Source organism: Callorhinus ursinus, unplaced genomic scaffold (assembly GCF_003265705.2).
Source record: "Callorhinus ursinus isolate GAN/ISIS: 27379988/994484 unplaced genomic scaffold, GSC_fseal_2.0 scaffold50, whole genome shotgun sequence".
In the NCBI taxonomy this organism is placed as follows: domain Eukaryota; kingdom Metazoa; phylum Chordata; class Mammalia; order Carnivora; family Otariidae; genus Callorhinus; species Callorhinus ursinus.
The window spans coordinates 9,468,474-9,490,100 of NW_027397112.1; the positions used below are offsets into that span (position 1 = coordinate 9,468,474).

Here is a 21,627-nt window from a genome sequence, read left to right on the forward strand (position 1 = left end):
ATATATACTTAAAAGGAAAAAACCCAGGGCGCCTGGGTGGCTCAGTTGGTTAAGCGACTGCCTTCGGCTCAGGTCATGATCCTGGAGTCCCGGGATCGAGTCCCGCATCAGGCTCCCTGCTCAGCAAGGAGTCTGCTTCTCCCTCTGACCCTCTTCCCTCTCGTGCTATCTCTCATTCTCTCTCTCTCAAATAAATAAATAAAATCTTAAAAAAAAAAAAAAAAAAGGAAAAAACCCAGTATCACACACATATAGTGTGACAATAACTAAAAAACTGAAAGATGAGAAAGCAGCTGGGTGATAGTTTGAATATGTTAAACTCATCTCCTATAATGGGAAGCAGAGAGATCTCGTTTAAAGTTAATTAAATAAAGGGCGCCTGGGTGGCTCAGTCGTTAGTTAGGTGTCTGCCTTCGGCTCGGGTCGTGATCCCAGGGTCCTGGGATGGAGCCCCGCATCGGGCTCCCAGCTCCGCAGGAAACCTGCTTCTCCCTCTCCCATTCCCCATGCTTGTGTTCCCTCTCTCGCTGTGTCTCTCTGTCACATAAATAAATAAAATCTTTAAAAAAATAAAATAAAATAAAAAAACAAAGTTAACTAAATAAGAGGTACATTATTTGAAGTTAAAATGGTAAATCAGTAGAAAATCTAAAACTGTGGACAGTGGTTACATCTCTGACAGGTGCAAAGGAAAAGACTTTCACTCTTCTCCATCACTTTAATTTTTTGTGGGCCATGTCTATGTACTATTTTTACAATTTAGAAAATTAACTTAGAATTTTAAAAAATCGAACTTTCTGTATGTTAAGTATACTTCAATAAAAAAAAAAAAAAGAAATCGAATTTCCTATGTTAAAACATACAAAACTGGGGCACATGGGTGGCTCAGTTGGTTAAGTGACCAATTCTTGATTTCAGCTCAGGTCATGAGAGCAAGCCCTGCACTGGGCTAATGCTGGGCAAGGAGCCTGCTCAAGATACTCCCTCTGCCCCTCCTCGCCCTCATAAAAAACCACATAAAATTATGTTAGCAATGTAATTTTAAACATTTTAAGGACCAAACTCATAATATTCTGCCACCTGCTATTTTTATTTATCAACACACATGGAGACATCTTTCATTGTTAGCATATACAGTTGACCCTGGAATATCAGGATTTTGAACTGCACAGGTCCACTTACATGTGGATTTTTTTGATAAGTACAGTAATGCAAATGTTTTTTCTCCTAGATTTTTTTTTTAAGATTTTATTTATTTGAAAGAGGGAGAGAGAGCACGAGCAGGGGGAGGGGCAGAGCGAGAGGGACAGGGACAAGCAGACTTCCAGCTGAGCGCAGAGACCGAAGCTGAGCTCAATCCGAAGACCCTGCAATCATGACTTGAGCTGAAGTCAGACAGTTAACTGACTGAGCCACCCAGGGACCCCTCTCCTATGATTTTTTTTGAAGATTTTATTTTTATTTATTTGAGAGAGAGAGAGAGAGAGAGAGCGCACACAAGTGCGGGGTAGGGGCAGAGGGAGAGGGAGAAGCAGACACCCCGATGAGCAGGGATCCTGATAGTGGGCTCAATCCCAGGACCCTGGGATCATGATTTGAGCCAAAGGCAGACACTTAACTGACTAAGCCACCCAAGTGACCTATCCTATGATTTTCTTAGTAACACTTTTTCTCTAGCTTACTTTTAAGAATACCATATATAATACAATTAACATACAAAATATGTGTTGACCAGCTGTTTATGTTATCAGTAAGGTTTCTGGTCAACAGTAGGCTATTAGTAATTAAGTTTTAGGAGTTAAGTTTTAGGGAGTCAAAAATTATACTGCATGATTTTTGACTGCATGGATACTGATGCCCCAACCCCGTGTCGTTCAAGGGTCAGCTATATATACCTAGGGGCGCCTGGGTGGCTCAGTTGGCTAAGGATCTGCCTTTGGCTTAGGTCATGATCTCTGGGTTCTGGGATTGAGCCCTCTATCAGGCTTCCTGCTCGGTGGGGAGTCTGCTTCTCCCTCACTCTCTTATTCCACATGCCCCGCCCCACTCATGGGAACACACTCTCTCTTAAATAAAATCTTAAAAAAAAAAACCAAAACTATATATACCTATCTCACTTCTGTCAACTGTGTAGCATTCCACTAGACCTATGTGAAGGATGTCTTATCAATTCATGCAACATAGAATTGCCCCAGGTTTCTGTTAGAGAAGATCTGTTCTGTCATTGGAGATACAAAAGTGAACAAAGTCCTTGACCTGATGAGTTTACACGGCGGGGGAGGGGGTTCAGACAAAGAAGTAAATTATAGCAGGTCAGCTGGAGATAAGACTAAGGAGAAACAGTAGGACATAGGAGCTAGACACTGTGTGGGGTGGGCAGGGAGGAGTTGCTCTTTTCTACAGTACAGTTAGGGTATGCCTTTCTAACAGGGTAAACTGAAGCAGAGACTAGAGAACTGAGGGAACAGGGCATGATTACTTACTATGTGGGAGAAGAATGTTAAGGCATAGGCAACACGAAGTGCAAAGGCCCTGAGGTGAGAACATGCCACGTAGCATTTGAGGAGGCAAGGTAACCAGTGTAGATGGAATCCGGCAGGGGAAGGAGAGGGCAGTAAGAGATGGCACAATGGGGAGAAACAGCCCATGCAAGGCTTTATGTGCCATTTTCAGCACCTTTGAGCAGGCATGACTGCATCACTCTGATCTGTTGAGAACAAATTAAAAGGAAACACAAGTCGGAGAAAAGAATCCAGCTGAGAGGCTAGTACCGTAACTTCAGTGGGAGAACATGGTTTAGTTCAAGTAGTAGTGAAGGGGTTAGAAGCGGTAGGATTCTGGGCGCCTGGGTGGCTCAGTCGGTTAGGCGACTGCCTTCGGCTCAGGTCATGATCCCAGAGACCCGGGATCGAGTCCCGCATCGGGCTCCCTGCTCGGCGGGGAATCTGCTTCTCCCTCTGGCCCTCTTCCCTCTCGTGCTCTCTCTCTCTCATATAAATAAATAAATGAAATAAATAAATAAATAAATAAATAAATAAATAAATAAATAAATAAAAGAAGCGGTAGGATTCTGGACATATTCTCAACAGGAAGATTTGCTGATGGATTTGTAATTGGGATATAAAATAAAAGAGACAAGAATGACTCCATGGTTTTTAAACAATTAGAAGGAGAGTTGACAGTTACTGAGATGTGGTAGACTATGGAAGAAATGGGTTTGGAGCAAGGGGACAAAATGAAGAATTCAGTTTTGGACATACTAGATTTGATATGCTTATTAGACATAAAGAGGGGCGCCTGGGTGGCTCAGTTGGTTAAGAGTCTGCCTTCGGCTCAGGTATTGATCCCAGAGTCCTGGGATCAAGCTCCACATTGGGCTCTCTGTTCAGTGGGGAGCCTGCTTCTTCCTCTCCCTCTGCTGCTCCCCCTGCTCGTGCGCTCGTTCTCTCTCTCTGTCAAATAAATAAATGAAATCTTAAAAAAAAAAAAAAGACATAAAGAGAAGACTAGTACCAACTGACTATACAGGTTTGGAATTCAGGGCAGGGCTCTGGGCTGGAGATACAAACTTGGAAATGCTCTGCATATGGGTGATAATTAAAGCAAAGAAACTAAATGAGATTACATAGAGAATAAAGGTAGACAAAAGTCTTAAGCCGGAGCTCAGGGGCACTCCACTATTCAGTGGTCTGGGAAATGAGGAAGAACCAGAAGAATGGAAGCCAAGAGAAGAACATGTGCTTGGAGAAGGGAGTCATCAACTGTGGCTTATGAATCATCCTAGACAGTAAGTTCTGAGAATGATCACTGGGGTTAGCAGTGTGGAGGTCACAGATACCCTCGTTCCAAGTTCGTTTGAAACACTGGTGAAGGGAAAATGCTTCCGATTTCTGCAATTATAAACAATAAACATCTTTGTATAGTTTTATGGGAATGCAGTTTCTGGACCCCAGGATATGTAAATTTAACACTCAGCTACATTAACACTCAGCTATGTCCAAGTGACTGTACCAACTCAGAGTCAGTATAAAACTTGCATGTGTGTCTAAACTATAACCTACACTGAGAGTTATCAAATGAAACAATCCTTGACACTTTGATAGGTCAAAAGTGTTACCTTGTTATATTCTACACTTCTCCATGGCTAAAGTTAAGCATTTTTCATGTTATTCGTCATTTGTCTTATTTCCCGCCCTGTAAAACTGTCAGCTGATGGCCTTTGCCTATTTTTTGGGAAACTGCTTATCTTTATTAATTCAAAGCATTTCTTATACATTAATGTTAACTCTTTTGCTTTCTTCTTTCTCTGTATTACTAAGCTTATATCCTGGCTGGAACTACAGAGAATCAAAGAGATTCAGAACTGTACCAAACCATTTAGGCCTTTGCTTTTCGTACCATCTCCCTGTTCCTTCTACGGACATGTTCATTTTCTTACTATTCTCTGCCATCTTTCTTCTACATGAGAACAATCTGGCTGTAGCATCTGCAACTCCTCTGACAGCCTGAGTGTACTAGCTGATAGGACTGAGCAGGTGGTTATCCATGTGCACCCATCCCAAGCCTGCATGCCCATACATTTTATGGAAGGCTCGCTCACATTAGGGGACTGAGTTTTGTTGATCAAAATCCTGTGTACTTTTTTTTTTCTTAAACATTTTATTTATTTGAGAAAGCAAGAGAGAGTGAGAGAGAGAAAGAGAGAGAACACAAGCGGTGGGGAAAGGCAGAGGCTGAGGGAGAAGCAGACTCCTCGCTGAGCAGGAAGCCTGATGTGGGGCTCAATCCCAGGACCCCGAGATCATGACCTGAGCCAAAGGCAGACGCTTAACTGACTGAGCCACCCAGGCGCCACTCTTGTGTACTTAATTATATGCCTGTCACAGAGTGGGCATTCAGTTAAGTATTTGTGCAATGAATAAAGGGAACTCCCCTCAGGGGAAATGGAGGTAGCTTTTAAGGCAATAAAAGAACGTAAGGACAAATAAACCTCTGATTATCCAAGTTTTGCCTGAGAAAGTTAGATCTAAGATGAAGATTTAATAGTGAATAGTAAACACCCAATGTAATTTATTTTTTTTTAAAGATTTTATTTATTTATTTGAGAGAGAGAATGAGAGAGAGAGAGAGCATGAGAGGGGGGAGGGTCAGAGGGAGAAGCAGACTCCCCGCTGAGCAGGGAGCCTGATGTGGGACTCGATCCTGATCATGACCTGAGCCGAAGGCAGTCGCTCAACCGACTGAGCCACCCAGGCGCCCCCACACAATGTAATTTATATATACACACAGAGACACATTCTCTAGAACAATACCACAGAGAACCACGACATTCTCATACAAACTATGGCATACTGCTGTTAGGCCCACCCAGAGGATTATACTGGTCAATTCTCCCATTTTATGTTGTGTTTCTTTTGCCACCCACAGGTAAAATTATACTGCCTTCACACAAGAAGTCTCTCCATTCTTTTGATAATTAAAAAATTCTGTAAGTTTAAAAGTTGTAATATTTCTTTCTTGAGGAAAAGCAATAACCGTAGGAAAGTATTCCAAATGGTGCACAATGGCTCCCTATCTAATTATTTCATAATTTTTATTTCCTTTCCTTAAGGGACCCACTGTTCTCATGGCCTTTTTGAATACACAGCTGCATGTGGATTAATGACTCAGAATCCACAAAGCGAGTAAGAGGAAATTTAGGTTGTAAGTGAAGAAAATGAACCAGCAGAAGAGAAAGAGTTTGGATCGGTGGTGACGTCAGCTCTGAATGGAAGAATGGGCAAGGGCACATAATGGAAGCTCTGAATGGAAAAACAGGGCAATGGGGCTTTCTTTTGCCTTACACCACCCATAGTTGGGCAGAGAAACCAAAAAACAAAACAAAACAAAACAAAAAAAACAACTTTTGAGTCAAACTGCATTATAATTTGGCAAATACAGATGGGGTCAAATTTTCATAATACTCAAATTCTTGGTTCTTCAAGGAGAGAGAGAAAGCAACCAACGGGTAACCAAATACTCCTGGAAAAAGTAACTGTGAAGAGGTGAGAAAAGGCAAGCATACAGGTCACCCAAATACCACAGAGGGGAAATGACTGGCAAACATGCTACAGAATGCCTGCCTATGTGCTAAATTTTTACTGACCTCAATACTGCTTCAAATAAGTGACGCCTGGAGTTTGGAGAGTTTTTTTTTTTTAGTTAGACACATACTTTGGCTGTAATGGAATTTGATCTGCACGTCCTTTACTTCTCTGTCAACCTAAAACCGTATTTTCTTTCCCTTGATGTACTTGGACTTTTTTTTTTTTTTAAAGGTTTATCTGCTTCTTTAAAAAGAAAAAAAAAGATTTTATTTATTTATCTGAGAGAGCGAGCGAGCACCTATAAGGAGGAGAAAGAGGGGCAAGCAGGCTGAGCGCTGAGTGCAAAGCCCAACATGGGGCTCGATCCCACGACCCTGAAATCATGACCTGAGCCGAAACCAGAGTCAGACAGCCAACCGACTGAGCCCCCCAGGCACCCCTAATGTGCTCAGACTTAAGGAAAGCAGTCTCCCTCAGCCCCCTTGTACCAAGGGAGACGGGGTAAAACCACACTACTACCTTTAGAAGTCACATAGTTAGAGATGTCATCATCTCTTCACCAAAGTAATTCCTCAAACTTCATCAAGGGGCTCCAGGGCAATAAAGATCTGCAAGCAGCTCGGCTTCGGTACTCACTGAAACGAACGTGAAGCAGAGGCCAGCGCCCCTCTGAGCCAACTGCTCGGTGTCGAGCCGAGGTTTTGCCAGCATCACTGACATGAGGGTGGGCAGCGCCGACTGCTCCTCCGGCACCTCCTTTGCAGCTCCATCTAAGCCGTACAGGGGCTGTTCTACTCGCCGCTGGAAGACATGAGTGAAAACACACACTTTATGTGAGAAAGAAAACCTGAAACTTGCCAAAACGTCTAACAGATTAAAACACGGTTATCAAAAATAAGGGTAGTTTTGAAAAACACCTTTTCTGAAAACAAATGTGGAAAGCATAATAAGAGCATCATGGATTATAACCTATCTATAAATCTGAGTTAGTATCTTACTCGAGTTCTGGAAAATTATATCTTCATTGTTCTATATCTGCGTAACGGCATTTGCAGTTTACTTTGTAGAGTTCAACAAATCAACTTCAAAATAGCCTCAAACCTACAAAAGAAATGTTATTTCTATCCTGTAGGTAAACGAAGATTAAGACATTTGTCCCTGAATTTACAGGCAGAATTTACTTCACTCTCAATTCTATCCTCACTGTACTATTCTTAGATGCAAAAATCGAAAATAAATACAAGCAAAACAAGTTCCACAAAACACTAAAAAAATAATATAACACAACTGTATGGTTTATTCCAGAAATGTAAAAATAGTTCATTATTAGCAAATCTACTGATTAATTCAGTACATTAATGGTGGGGGAAGGGGAATCAAGATTCTTCCCTTTAGATGTCAAAAAGGATTTGCACATTGTTGGGCAACTCTTAAAAAACAAAAACAAAAAACACTGGAAGTTATCCATCTTTAATACAACAAGAGTATTTTTTCAGAAATCAACATAAATCAATGGTGCCATACCAGAGACACTTTCATCAAAGTCAGGAAAACTAGACAGGGGATAACATATTAATATCACAATCATCTCAACATTATTATAGAAGTTTTAGCCAATATGATAAGGGTAGGAAAATGAGGTATAAACACTGGAAAATATTAAAAAGATTAAAAAGTGTCATTTTTGGATGATATAACTATTCACAAAGGAAACTAAGCAAATCAACTGAAAAACAACAAACAAGAGTTTGGTAAATGGTTGAATATAAAGTAAACATACAAAAACCAATAGCTACCCCATAGACAAATAATTTATTATTATCAGAATATGTAATGGAAGAAAAAGCAGATTCAAAATTTTTAAAAATCTATAAAATAGAAATAAGTTTAGAACTTAAGAAATATGGGGGCTGCCTATAAAGAAACACCACAGCTTCAATGACAGATGTAAAACATGACCTACGTAATGACACCATGCTCCTGCGTTCAAGTTTTATAAAAGTCAAAGTTTTCTAAAAGCCAATGCTCAAAGGCTTCTTGTTTACTTTTTCTTTTTCTGCGAGAGAGAGTGTTATGGTGGTGCAGTGATCACAGAGGTTAACTCTTGCTTTCTTTTGGGGGGTTGTTTTTGTGGAATTTCACACAGTAATCGAGGTTCACATGGAAAAATAGTCAAGATTAGCAACGTAAGTTTTGATAAAGAATAGCAGGGAAACCTGACTGGTTATTAAAACATACTACAAAACAACATAACTATATTGGTATAATACTGGTACATGAGCAGACCCATCAATCAGTGGCACGGAATAAAAAACTCAGAAGCAGACCCCTATAATATGGATATATAATTTGCGACTAAAGTGTATTTCAGATTAGTGGGAACTTATTAAAAAGATGGTAGGATATTTGTGTAGGTGTAAGAAAAAAGGGAAAAGTAGACTGCTTCCTTATACATAAAAATTACAAGAAAATATAAACAAGTATTTTTATGACTTTCTAGTGGTGAAGGATTTTTTAGGCATGACATTAAAAATATAAACCATATAGGACCATCTTAGAATAACACAAAACCACTAAGGCATAAAGGAAAAACACTGATAAATTTGACTCCAAATTTTTTTACCCAAATGGCAAAAGTCAACATGAAGTTAAAAGATAAAACTCAACCAGGCAAAAATGTTTACCATATAAATGACAATGAGTTAACAATCTTAAAAAATAATGTGTTCCTACTCATCAGGAAGAAAAAAACAAATACTCCAATAAATAAATGGCAAAGAGACTAAATAAGCATTAAAAGAGAAATCCAAAAGGCCATTAAACTTAAGATGTTTAATATCACTAATGAAGAAATGCAAGGTAAAACAAGGTATTCTTCTCACTGACAAAGACTACAAAGCTAAGCTTTAGTATTAGAGGAGGGTACGCAGAAACTGGGACCCACAAACTGCTGATAACCCGCTAGCAATTAAGTGATGACATTTTAAAGTAAGCATATTCTTTGACTCAGAAATTATAGTTTGGAAATTTATCCAAAGGCAAAGCAATGCCTAAGTACAGATCTATATACAAGGACATTCATTACAGTGCTATTTATAGGACACAAAAGTGTTTACAGGATATTGGTTAAATAAATAAATAAACAACAGAAATGAGAAAATCTATTATATGAGAGCATACATGTATATGTTTATGCCCACTAAACTCTTTAATAATAGTTCTTCTGGAGGAGACTTTCTATTTTACCACTTCTGAGTTGGACTTTCATAGTCAGCATGTATCCTTTCATCAGGAAAACGTCTTACCATTTTCCTTTCAGAAAATAAAAGTAAAATAAACTAACCAAAATAATCCCAACAAAGGAATTTAGTTTTTTAATCTGTAAGCAGAATCCACCTCCTTGAGACCAATGCTCCTACCCCAACCAAATGCAATTATTTAAATTCAGGTTCCAGAGCATTCGTGATACCCAGTCACAACGATATTTGCACTACCTGGGAGACTGCAACTCCGAAGCCACGATACTAAAATTAATCATTCTGGGGCGCCTGGGTGGCTCAGTTGGTTAAGCGACTGCCTTCGGCTCAGGTCATGATCCCGGACTCCCGGGATCGAGTCCCGCATCGGGCTCCCTGCTCAGCGGGGAGCCTGCTTCTCCCTGTCACCCTACCCCCTCTCATGTTCTCTCTCTCTCTCATTCTCACTCTCTCACATAAATAAATCTTTAAAAAAATAAATAAATAAAAAAATAAAATTAATCATTCTGTTATGTACTCAATAAGTATTTGCCAAGGGCTGAAAGACTTTTGAGTATTTCTGGAAATACAGCAGGCCAGGATAAGATAATCATAAAAATAGGGCAAAATAAGAAAAAAAAGATACTAAAAGCACTGAAGAGTTGATAAAATAGTAGGGATCTGCCAGGGCAAAACTAAGGGAAACAGGAACACAAGACACATAAATGAAGTACCAAAGTCACATCTGCCCTAAGGGTACCTGCAGATCTTGAATCTCTATTTCCAGGGCACATGGTGCCAAGCAGATAATCACTGGCCAAACAAAGTCCACTGGGGGCAGGGGTTCAACAGGAAACCCTTCACATGTCAATCTTCCAGGGCTTCCCAAAGGTTACACTCTCAGGGAAAATGAAAACCAGAAGAAAAATTTCCTCCACCCTCAAGGAACTACAAGGAAGTTGCCTTGGCAATGCAGGAGGCAGGAGCTCCCCTGAGAAATGTTAACACAATCCAGATCAATACTGAATGGGTGGATGAAACAAACAAACAAAATAAAAGCCACAAATTCAGTAGCTGAAAGTAGTACTGGATGGGTGAAATCTCTAGGCACTTGGAAGAAGCAAATAAAAATTTTCCCTGGAGGAACACATCTTTGTCTTAGATCTCAAAGAAATTTCACAAACAATATTTCAGGAACAATGAACAGCACACATTCAAAAAAAATACGAAGCATAAAAGAAATAAAGCTCGGAGCAACAGCTAGGAAAAACAAACAGACTCATAAAAGAGACAACAAATAGATTCACAAAAACTTCAAATGCCAGAATTATCAAATAGATTATAAAACAAGGTCTACTAGGTTACAAAAAAATAATAAGAGAAGATAAGCTTGAAAATATCAGCAGGGAACATAAAATAACAAAAATTAAGAATTCAGTGGAGTTAACAGCAAATTAGATACAACAAAACAGAGAATCTGGAACTGGAAGGCAAGAAACAATCCAAAATGGAGCAAATGGCGACAAAAAGAAAATAGAAAAAAGTTAAAAAGCAAGGTGATAAGGTGGGATGGTCTAACATACAATTAATTGGAATTTCACAGGAAGAAGAAAAAGAGAACAGGGCAGAAATAGTATCTGAAGAGACAATGGCTAATAATTATCCAGAACTGGTACAAGACCCAACAAAGAAGCCCAACAAATCACAAGCAAGAGAAATAAAAGGACACATCATAGTGAAACTACAGAACACAGATAAAGATTTTTAAAGCAGCCAGGAGAAAAAAAGAACAGATACTTTCATAGAAATAAGAAGTAAATGAAAACTGTTTTCTCAATAGTACAATGGAAGCCAGAAGACGGTAATAATACGCTCGATCGTTAAGAGAAATAAAAATGCCCAATTAATATACACAGCAAAAATATCTTTCGGGGCACCTGGGTGGCTCAGTCATTAAGCGTCTGCCTTCGGCTCAGGTCATGATCCCAGGGTCCTGGGATCGAGCCCCACATCGGGCTCCCTGCTCGGCGGGGAGCCTGCTTCTCCCTCTCCCACTCCCCCTGCTTGTGTTCCCTCTCTCGCTGTGTCTCTCTCTGTCAAATAAATAAATAAAATCTAAAAAAAATAATAATAGTAATATTTAAAAAAATATATCTTTCAAGGATAAAAGCAAAATAAAGTTATTTAAACAAACAAAAACCTACAGAGTTCACTCCCCAGCAGATACATATAAAAGAATACTAAAGGAGTACTTCAAGCAGAGGGAAAGTGACCCCTGGTGGAAGGTGTAAGATGCAAAAAGGAAAGAAGTACAAAGAAAGAGGTAAATGAACACTGACAGCATAAAATAATGTTGTATGAGGCTAAAAACAAAAAATACAAACATATACCACCACCACCAAGTTAGCTGCAAGTAAATGGAGTTAATGTTCTGACATCATCCTTTGAGAGGAGGATCAAGATACTACTAACATCAAACCCAGGCAAAATGAAGATACATGTGGTAATTTCTCAGAGAAACACAGGCTAGGACCTAGCTACCAGCAGAGGATGAGAACAGGAAATGATTCCCAACCCCCCCAAAAACCTGACCCAAATAAAAGAAATGAAAGAAAAAGGAACAGAGAACATGCAGGGTAAGTAGAAAACACATTAAAAGATGGTATATTTAAACCCAATATAGTAAATAAAATAGATGCTAAAGTTAAAAAAATAATTTCGACTGAAAAAACAAAAAATTCAACTATATATTTTTCAGGTATACTGAAACATAATGAAATAATAATGAAAAGCTGATAGTATAAAAATGGAAATACCTATACAACGATTTGGATATACTGAATATCAGATATAATGCATTTAGAGCAAAAAGTATCGCAAGAAATGAAGAGAGTCACTTAATAATGCACAAAGCAAAAATATAAATACAGGAAGAAACAAACAACTCCCACAACCATGAGAGATATGAATATACCTCTCTTGGTAATTGCTAGAACAAACAGCCCAAAATCACAATATAGAAAATTTAAACACTGTGATTAAATGCCACAATTAACAAAATTGACTTAATGGCAAAATGAAACTATTTTGTTTAGGGATGCATACATGGTCAAACTGTAAGAAATAGCAAATTATAATCACAAAAATTAGAACAGTGGTTGGTTGTTTCCAGGGTAGAGGGAGAGAGTTGTAATCAGAAGAGCACACAGGTTTCCAGAGTACTGGAAATATTTTACTTCTTGGCCTAAGTAATGATTACATGGAGTTAATTTTATAATGATTTCCTGGAAATGTTTTTTTGTGAAGGGCCAGACAAATATTTCAGGCTTTTTAGGCCACATACCATGTCTGCAATATATTCTTCTTTGTCTCTACAACTCTTGAAAAATCTAAAAGTCATTTTTAGCTTGCCAGCTGTGGGCTGTAGTTTACCAAACTCCTTCATTAAAAGGCTCATGTTCTAGGTCCTTTTTTGTTTTCAACAAAAAATACAAAAGAACCACTTAGGGGAGAAAAGATAAAGTAATTCTTTATCCCTCAATTTTTCCTTTCAACAGTTCTGAACGTCTGCCGTTTGTGCCAAGCACTCTTTTGGGTGTCAGAGATTGAAAATTGAACAAAATATTATCTCTTCATGTCAAGTCGAAGAAATAGTAAAAAAAAAAAAAAGTATACCTTCATATAATAAATACTGAGAGATGGAAACAGCAATAAACAACAAAGCAAAGTCCCTGCTCTCAAGGATTAACATTCTAGTAGAAGAAGATGGGCAAGAGATTAACCATATGAAGATTAAAATATAGTTATTAAATAAAAGTATTAAAATTGTACCACACACCAATGACAGTGAATGATCTACAACAACATACAATATGGATGCATCTCATAGAAGAAATGTTGAATGAAAGCAGCCAGACATAAGATTACATATTGTATGATTCCTTTCATACAAAGTACAAAAACAGAAAAAAAAAAATCTATGCCGTTAGAAGTCAGGATAGTGCCTGCCCTCAATGGCAGGGAGGGGGCTAATAACTGGCAGGGAGCATAAGGGGGTTTGGGGAGGGGGAGCTGTAATATTTCCTTTTTGTGTTGGAGTATTTTAAATACTTTAACTGGTTTTAAAGTTAAGAAAAATAGCGGCACCTGGCTGGCTCAGTCAGTGGAGCAACTCTTGATCTCTGGGGTCGTAAATTTGAGCCCCACACTGGGTGCAGAGATTACTTAAAAATTTTTTTTAATTATATAAATAAACATATATTAAGAAAAATAAAGACACAGGCCTCCTCGACAGTTACCTAAAAAACCTCAATCTAACCAAACAGTTCTGCACATTAAATACTTCTAACATGTTTAAATATGACAAGGATGACAAAATAGCCAAATTTTCGAGTTGAATACATTTTCCTAAGTGCTTTAATAATTGTAGTCATCCTAATGAATGCATGACTTTATGAGACAGAAGAGGGGAAGAAGTGCATGCTCAATACTTCAACGCAGAAGACTCACTTAGGGAAAGAGTACTATTACCCAACTCTGCTGAGGCAGCAGAGTCAAACAATGTTCCTAAAAAGAAACTGATCTCAGGGAGACCCCTTTTCTCCAAGATCCCAAAGCAATACCTGAGGCATCAGCGGCCAGAACATATTCTCGAGTACAAAGATCCTGTACAGTATCAACAAATTATCCCAAGACACGCAAGTAAATTAACACAAAATCCCGTATGCGCTAGCTAGCTCAGGGAGTCGCAACCTTGGCACCACTGACATCTGGAGCAGGTAACTGTATTGTGAGGCCTGTTGTGTACCTTTTAAGATGTTTACCAGCATCTCTGGCCTCTGCCTACTAGATGCCCACAGCTCCCTCCTCTGATCCTCTAGTTGTGATAAAAAATTACTCCAACATTGCCCCACGTCCCGAGAGGCAAAATTACCCCCAGTTGAGAACCACTGAACTGACTAAAATGTTTTTTAGGACCTTCAACTCTCACTTAATGGAAGGAAAATGGGGTGGGAGGGGGAGGGGGCTGGCTGGCTCATTTGGTAGGGCCTGCGACTCTTGATCTCAGGGTTGTGACTTCAAGCCCCACGTTGGGTGTAGAGATTATTTAAAAATAAAAAATCTTAAAAAAAAAAAAAAAGGAAACAAACCTATCTCATATTTGTGTAACATTAGCTTCTCTACCACATCACTGAGAAAGCCTTGAAAAATCAATCAAATGCCAGGAGCTGACCAAATTTTTTTAAAAAACAGAATTCAATTATAGGAATATATAAGCTTGGCAAGGATAAAAGCCTAATATTTGAACTGGCAATTATTGCCTTGACAGGACCCTGAGCTGTAGGCTTAGAGATAACTTACTATACTGAGAAATAGGGTTAGCTCTTTGTAAAACATAAATTTACGGATACAGACTTGAATCTAAGTGGTTCACAGGTAATACTATGAATATTTCTCCTTAATGCCTCATTCCCCTTGGGTGATTAACGGAAGAGAAACTGCTTGAGTGTTCCTGGGCTTCTTGTCTCCTACAACAGGTGTCAAATTTCTCCAGGTGAATGCTTACCGGTAAGGGATTGGATAAGGAATGTTGCGGTGAGGATCGTGCAACTGGTGGAACACTTCTGCCAGGGCTGGTTCCTGGCCCGCTTCCCCCAGCAAACTGGCCAACAGGGAGAAATGGATATGAATAATTCAAAACAGTACTATGCTTCAGATAAGGAGAGTAAAAGATTAACACACAAACAGGTCTTAATTATATGGCCCCTTTAATAAGTCAATACATCTTATGCTAAAGAGAAAATGCCATGTAAGTCAAATTTTGCTATCTTTTCAATGAGATTTTAAGGGGGAGCTCCAGCAGAAATGTACCAAGATATAAAGAAAACATGGCTAGAGAGCTGAAGGTACACATGGTTTTGAAAGGACATCAGAGAAGAATGTTTTCCCTTCTTGTCTCAAAATACCCGAAAGCAGGAATACAGCGGTATGGTGGGTGTTAGTGTCTTCTTTAGGAACCACTGACGATGGGTCAGTGAGCTCGCTACGTGTCCCACTGCACTAAAGGGAAGAGGACAAAAGAAGAGTCCAAGTCACTCCATTCCAATCTTTGTAAGACCCGAAACCTAGTCTGGCCAAGAGAAAAAAATCACCTCATTTGTGAATTTTTATATCATCACAGACAAGACACATCATAAACAAATTTAAATTTAGGAAGTCAGCAGCAGTTTCCTCTTAATAGAGAGATGGGGCAACATCAGACTGATGAAGATGGGGAGGAAGGGAAGGAGAGCACAGGAAAGGCAAAATACTGCTTTCTAAAGCCTTAAATGAACGCAAGGATTTAGTTTTGTAAAAATCACTATAGATTTTTTTTTCCAAAAATTTAACTTACCTCAAAGTAATCACTAATTTTATGTCCCCTAGGAGTGCCTTTCCCTGAAAATGAAACCAAAGTAAGTATAGTTTTTCCAATAACATATGTAAACCATCATTCACTAAAATGTACTATGTATTCAGTAACTGCATACGTTATCATAGATTCAAGTGTTGGCTTCACTTTTAACAAGTAAGCCAAATTAGCTGTATCCTAAGAACAGAGACAGTCTCCTCATCTAATAAAAGACTTAATAAGCAGTGAAAAGAAGACTTTTTCTGAGACTGCCTTCTTTTAAGATTTGCTAATCTTTCTTTTATAATACACTAACAAAACCTATGCCACAACTGTGAATCAAAAAAAAACTAATTTATAGTCCATGCCCTCAATTAAGAGAACAAAGAATTCAAAACAACTCATCAGAACTAGAGGGTTTACTCTGTATCACAAAAAACTTTGTGACCATGTCACTTTGGGAGAATTTTCCCCTCAAAAATAAAAATAATTTGTAGATTAAAAAAACAAGAAAAATGCAAAAAAAGACTACGACTTCCATTCCTCAGAGGGGTGGATGAAGCAAACCACTTATTCCCTCCTTAATTATATATGGATATTTGGCATCATAACCATCATATTTACAGATTTATCCCACTGGGTGCCAATGTTCAACTAAATAATTGCCACAGAAGAAGAGGAGGTAGAGACAGCCATGTAAATAAAACCATTTCTGGTTACCTATTATTAACAAATCACTGAGCTAATGCAAGATATGGTTAAAACACCAATGTAACCTCTTTTCTGTATAATACATGCTTAGTCTGAAGAAAAACCTGTGGTGAGAAGATCGTTAACTTACAACAGGGAAAACGAGAGTCCCCAGAGAATTGACACTTTTGTCAGGTGTGTATCAAATGGCAAGTCTATAATAAACAGCCTGGTATTCCCTTAAGGTACACAAATCTCCTTTGTTAGGAATCCCTGTACCTAAACTAATTATTTACTGTGAGTCGGAAAATTCTACGTACATAAGAATTTAATATTTTTATTGGTGTGAAATTATTACTACCTTGGCTAGTTTCATATGGTTCAGCTTTTCTTTTCCGGTTTCGCTGGTCATTCTGTTTTTTCTCAGGAGTCTGTTAAATACCATATACATCACAATTAGCATTTTGTTAAATTTTTCACATTATGAAAATTATAGCATATGTACAAAATATTGAACTTAAAAGGAGATATAAGGTACAGACAAATCCTAAATCAGTGTGTCCTGGAGTTACGCAGTGCCGTCTTTGAACCCAGACTGGAAGTGTGGGAATATGTAAAGTCTCACAGTGGGTGTGGCCTCTTACCTCTACTTCTTTATCACTCAAGGACCCCACGCTGCACAAGCTCTGGTTGGAAGACTCACTATTGAGTGGCCCCTGGAAAGGAAAAAAAAAAAAAAAGGGAATGAAAAGAAACTAATTTAAGATGACAGCAAAACTGAGGAAAGGCCTGCTTATTTTGATGTGTAAGTCAGGTCAAAGAAATCAAGAATTAACTGTAACACCTGCACGTCAACTTGAAAAGAATTCAATCAACTATACTATGGTGCCCTCACGTTAAAATTCTCTAGGCTCAGTGGGTAGAGCATGCGACTCTTGATCTTAGGGTTGTAGGTTCAAGCCCCATGGTGGGTGTAGAGATTACTCAAGAATAAAATCTTAAAGGGGCGCCTCGGTGGCTCAGTTGGTTAAGCGTCTGCCTTCAGCTCAGGTCATGATCTTGGGATCCTGGGATAGAGCCCTGAGTTGGGCTCCCTGCTCAGCAGTGAGTCTGCTTCTCCCTCTTCCTCTGTCCCTCCTCCTGCTCATGTGCTCTCTGTCTCTCTCTGCCAAATAGATAAAATCTTAAGGAAAAAAAAGTGTAAAAAAAAATCTGAAAAAATTCTCTAGTTACTACTATTTTCCTTTCCTTCACCAACTCTGTAGTCATGTGGAAATTTTCCCTTCTAGAGTACTTCCACATGTAGTGAATTCATTTTTTAAGGAAAATAGCAGGGGAAATAAATTCTCTTGGTCTCCTGTATCATACAGGCATCATCTGAAAGTTGATATGTTAAGGAGCATGTTAAGGGTTTCTTATGAAGAGTGGTCAGGGACCATAATGAAGGAAATGCTTTTCTGAGTCATGCTTTAAGGAGACATGACCACTAGCTAACCACTAGCCAACAAAATTACAAGAGAGTGACTACTAGCCTCACAGTACAAGGAGCTCTCTGGCCCCGCTCCTCAGTGAAATTGGTGAAAATTATTTTAAAAAACAACCATTCAAAGCCTCTGGAAATGGTCCCTGAGGGGAAAGAGTAAATGAAGAAAACAACTATTCAATAAAAATCTATGAAAATTCAGACTGAAAGGTCAAAGTCTGTGGTATTTGAACCGAGACCACTCTCACTCTTCCCCTTTCCCATCTCAGCAAGGTTCCAGTTCTTGCTGAGGCCAAGAACACAGGGCTCTCTTCCCCCAGCTCTCAGTCCAAGAGCTTTCTTCCTGCAAGGAGCAGGACTGTCTCCAGCCCTGTACTAAGTCCCAGGCAAGTACATCAAAAGCAGGGGCTCCCCCGTGTACAACCTCCACTTGTGGAACACAAGCTATACCTCAAGTGTGGCACACTGAGAAGAGCGGGGCCCCAAACAGCTCTTCTGCCCAGCTTATGAGACAGTGGTAGTTCCACACGGGGAGAAGCAAGCTACTGCATGCACGTCACTCCCACCCTACTCCCATCCCCCCACCCCCTCCAGCACTCAGATCCAGAATGTCACTCAGAAAAGATTGCCATTGTCCCCATCCCCAGCTCCAGAACTCTGACTCACATTTTGCCTCAGGAAAAAGGCAAGAACACGTGCTACCAAATCTCTTCCCCAAAGACTTGACTTCATATTCCCAAAAGAGCACGGATAAGTTTAACTCTAAGGTATTCTCAAGAACAGTGGAAGTTGTGATAAAAGGCAATTAGATTTGTGGAGGTAATGAACATACAGCTTACACTGCAAGCGAGCTAGTCTGCAGAAGAGAACCCAAGAGTCAGACATTTGAGAGAAGTCCTCCTGGGGTCAGAACAAAATAGCAAACACTGACCTCAGAAACTCTTCCTTCCAAGGAGCCCCAATTTGATCTGATTAGTTTGTGGAGGAATTTAAGCCTCAGGGTATTGTTGAAAACAATAGAGCAATCTGGGCAATTAGTGGAATTTAACAGCTGGGTTGGTCAGGGAAAGAAAGCCCTGTTAGTACCAGCCATCCCAGGGTGACTACAGACTTAAAGCTGTGTCTCCCTTAAAGCCACCACCAGGGGCTTGATGCTGGAGGAATGGAAAGAAAGAACAGACTTCACTAAAATAATCCAGTCACTAAACAAATAAACAAGCAAATAGCAGTAACAAGTCCCAAGACTGCGATGAAAAATCAGTATCCAGAGTTGGAACAATATATCATTTAAAATGACCAGTTTCCAACAAAAAATCATGAGGCGTGCAAAGAAATATAAATGTATGACCCACATACCAGGAAAAAGAAAAAAGGAGGCAAAAGAAACTGCCTGAGAGTGACCAGAGGTTGAATTTAACAGAAACATATTTCAAAATAGCCATTATAAATATGTTCACAGAGCCAAAGGAAACCATAATTAAAGCAGTAAGAAAGGTGTGACTGACAATGTTGCATCAAATAAAGAATATCAACAGAAAGAAATCATACATATTTTGAAAAAGGAATTCTGGAGTTGAAAACCACAATAACTGAAATAAGAAATGGGGGCGCCTGGGTGGTTCAGTCGGTTGGGCATTTGACTCTTGGTTTTGGCTCAGGTTGTGATCTCAGGAACCTGCGATCAAGCCCTGTATTGGGCTCTGCGCTCAGCACGGAGTTTACTTGGGATTCTCTCTCCCTTTCCCTCTGCCCCTCCGGCTCATGGGCACATGAGGGCATTCTCTCTCTCGCTCTCAAATAAATAAATAAATAATTTTTTTAAAAAATGCACTAGAGAGGCTCAAGAGTAGAAGTGAAGCTGTCAGAAGAAATAATTAGCAAATCTGAAAACAACCAATAGAAATTATGCAAGCTGAAAACCAGAGAGAAAATGGAAGAAAAAATAAACAGCTTCAGAGAAATGTGGGAAACTAAGTACATCACCATGCACATTAATTGGGGTACCAGAGAGAGAGGAGAGCAGGAAAGGAGCAGAAAAAAAAATATTCTAAGAAATAATGGCTGAAAACTTCTCAAATTTATTGAAAAGCAGTAACTTACTCATTCAGGAAGCTTAATGAATTCCAAGTAGGATAAACACAGAGAGACCCACAAACAGACACATCATAGGAAAACTGCTCAAAGGCAAAAAGGAGAAAATCTTAAAAGCAGAAATATAACGCATCACTTACAAGGGAATCCCAATAAGATTAACAGCTGACTTCTGAGCAAAAACAATTTAAAAATGGGCAAAAGATCTGAACAGACATTTCTTCAAAGACTATATACACAAATAGTCAATAAGCACATGAAAAGTTCAACATCATTAGCTAATGGGGAAATACAAATCAGAACCAAAATGAGACACCACTTCACACCTACTAGGATGGCTATATTAATACAGACAGAAGAACCTGCTGACAATGAGCACTGAGAAATAAATAGAATTGCTGAATCATTATATACCTGAAACCAATATAACACTATGTGTTAATTATACTTGATTTTTTAAAAAAAGTGATGGCAAGAAAGTGGAGAAATCGGAACCCTCATATACTGCTGGTGGGAACATAAAATGGTGCAGTTGCTTTCAAAAACAAGCAGTTCCTCAAACAATTAAAGACAATTACTATATGACCCAGAATGCTACTCCTTGGTATATAATGTAGAGAAATGAATATACACAAAAACTTGGACACAAATGTACAGCAGCATTATTCATAAAGCCAAAAGGTAGAAACAACCCAAATATCCAAATGATAAATGGATAAACAAAATGTGGTATATCCATACAATGGAATATTACTTGGCCATAAAAAAGAATCAAGCACTGATACATGCTACAGTATAGATGAAGCTTGAAAACATTTGCTAAGTAAAAAAAGTCACAACAGAGCACATATCAAATGATTCCATTCATATGAAAATCTAGACTAGGGAAAGTTAAGGCAAAGTAAATTAGTGGTTGCTTAGGGTTGGGTGGGGGGAGGGGGGAATGGGGATGACAGCTAAAGAATATCGGGGTTTTTTTGAGGTGATAAAAAATGTTCTACAACTGTGCTGATGGTTGTATGTATCCATGAATATACTAAAAAAAAACACACAATGAACTGCACATTTTTAAAGGGGTAAATTGCACAGTAAATGAATTATATCTCAACAAAGCTGTTAAAAAAGTTACTAGGCTTAGTTCAGAAAGTCTGCATTCCTACTAGTGTATATTATATTCCTTTCACCACATTCTTAAAGCGCTACTTTTAAAGTGTAATTAACACACAGTAACAGAGCGCTTCATAGTGAGATACTTGTGAAGCTGCAAAGGAAAATAATAAAGTGAGGGGCACCTGGGTGGCTCAGTTGGTTAAGCATCTGCCTTCGGCTCAGGTCATGATCTCAGGGTCCTGGGATTAAGCCCAGCATCTGGCTCTCTGTTTAGTGCGGAGCCTGCTTCTCCCTCTCCCTCTGCCACGCCCCCTGCTTGTGCTCTCTGCCAAATAAATAAAATCTTTTTAAAAAAAGAAAAAAATTAATAAAGTGAAACTAGGGAGAAGAAATCAAATCATGTGACTCAACAGAAGTCTTAATCCTATAATGATACAGAGTTCCACGATGTTTTGAATGAGAAAAGTTTTATTTGCATAAGAATTCCACAATAATTTAAATTGAATATTCCTACACCCAAATTGTTAAAAATATTCTGTT

At 38.9% G+C, this 21,627-nt stretch overlaps 1 protein-coding gene across 6 annotated transcripts in view; it reads right to left on the bottom strand.

Annotated features, from left to right (window-relative positions):
• Positions 1-21,627, bottom strand: part of TLK2 (tousled like kinase 2) — a 117,789-nt gene that overhangs the window by 51,953 nt on the left and 44,209 nt on the right. For 5 of the 6 annotated variants that reach the window (XM_025890033.2, XM_025890034.2, XM_073883087.1 and 2 more), the window contains 5 exons: positions 17,048-17,119; positions 16,765-16,834; positions 15,717-15,760; positions 14,889-14,984; positions 6,723-6,887 (listed from right to left, as the gene is read on the bottom strand). In XM_025890033.2, coding sequence (XP_025745818.1) covers positions 6,723-6,887; positions 14,889-14,984; positions 15,717-15,760; positions 16,765-16,834; positions 17,048-17,119 — 447 coding nt within the window. The remainder of the gene's footprint in view (positions 1-6,722; positions 6,888-14,888; positions 14,985-15,716; positions 15,761-16,764; positions 16,835-17,047; positions 17,120-21,627) is intronic. The other variant, XM_073883089.1, reaches the window with a different exon arrangement.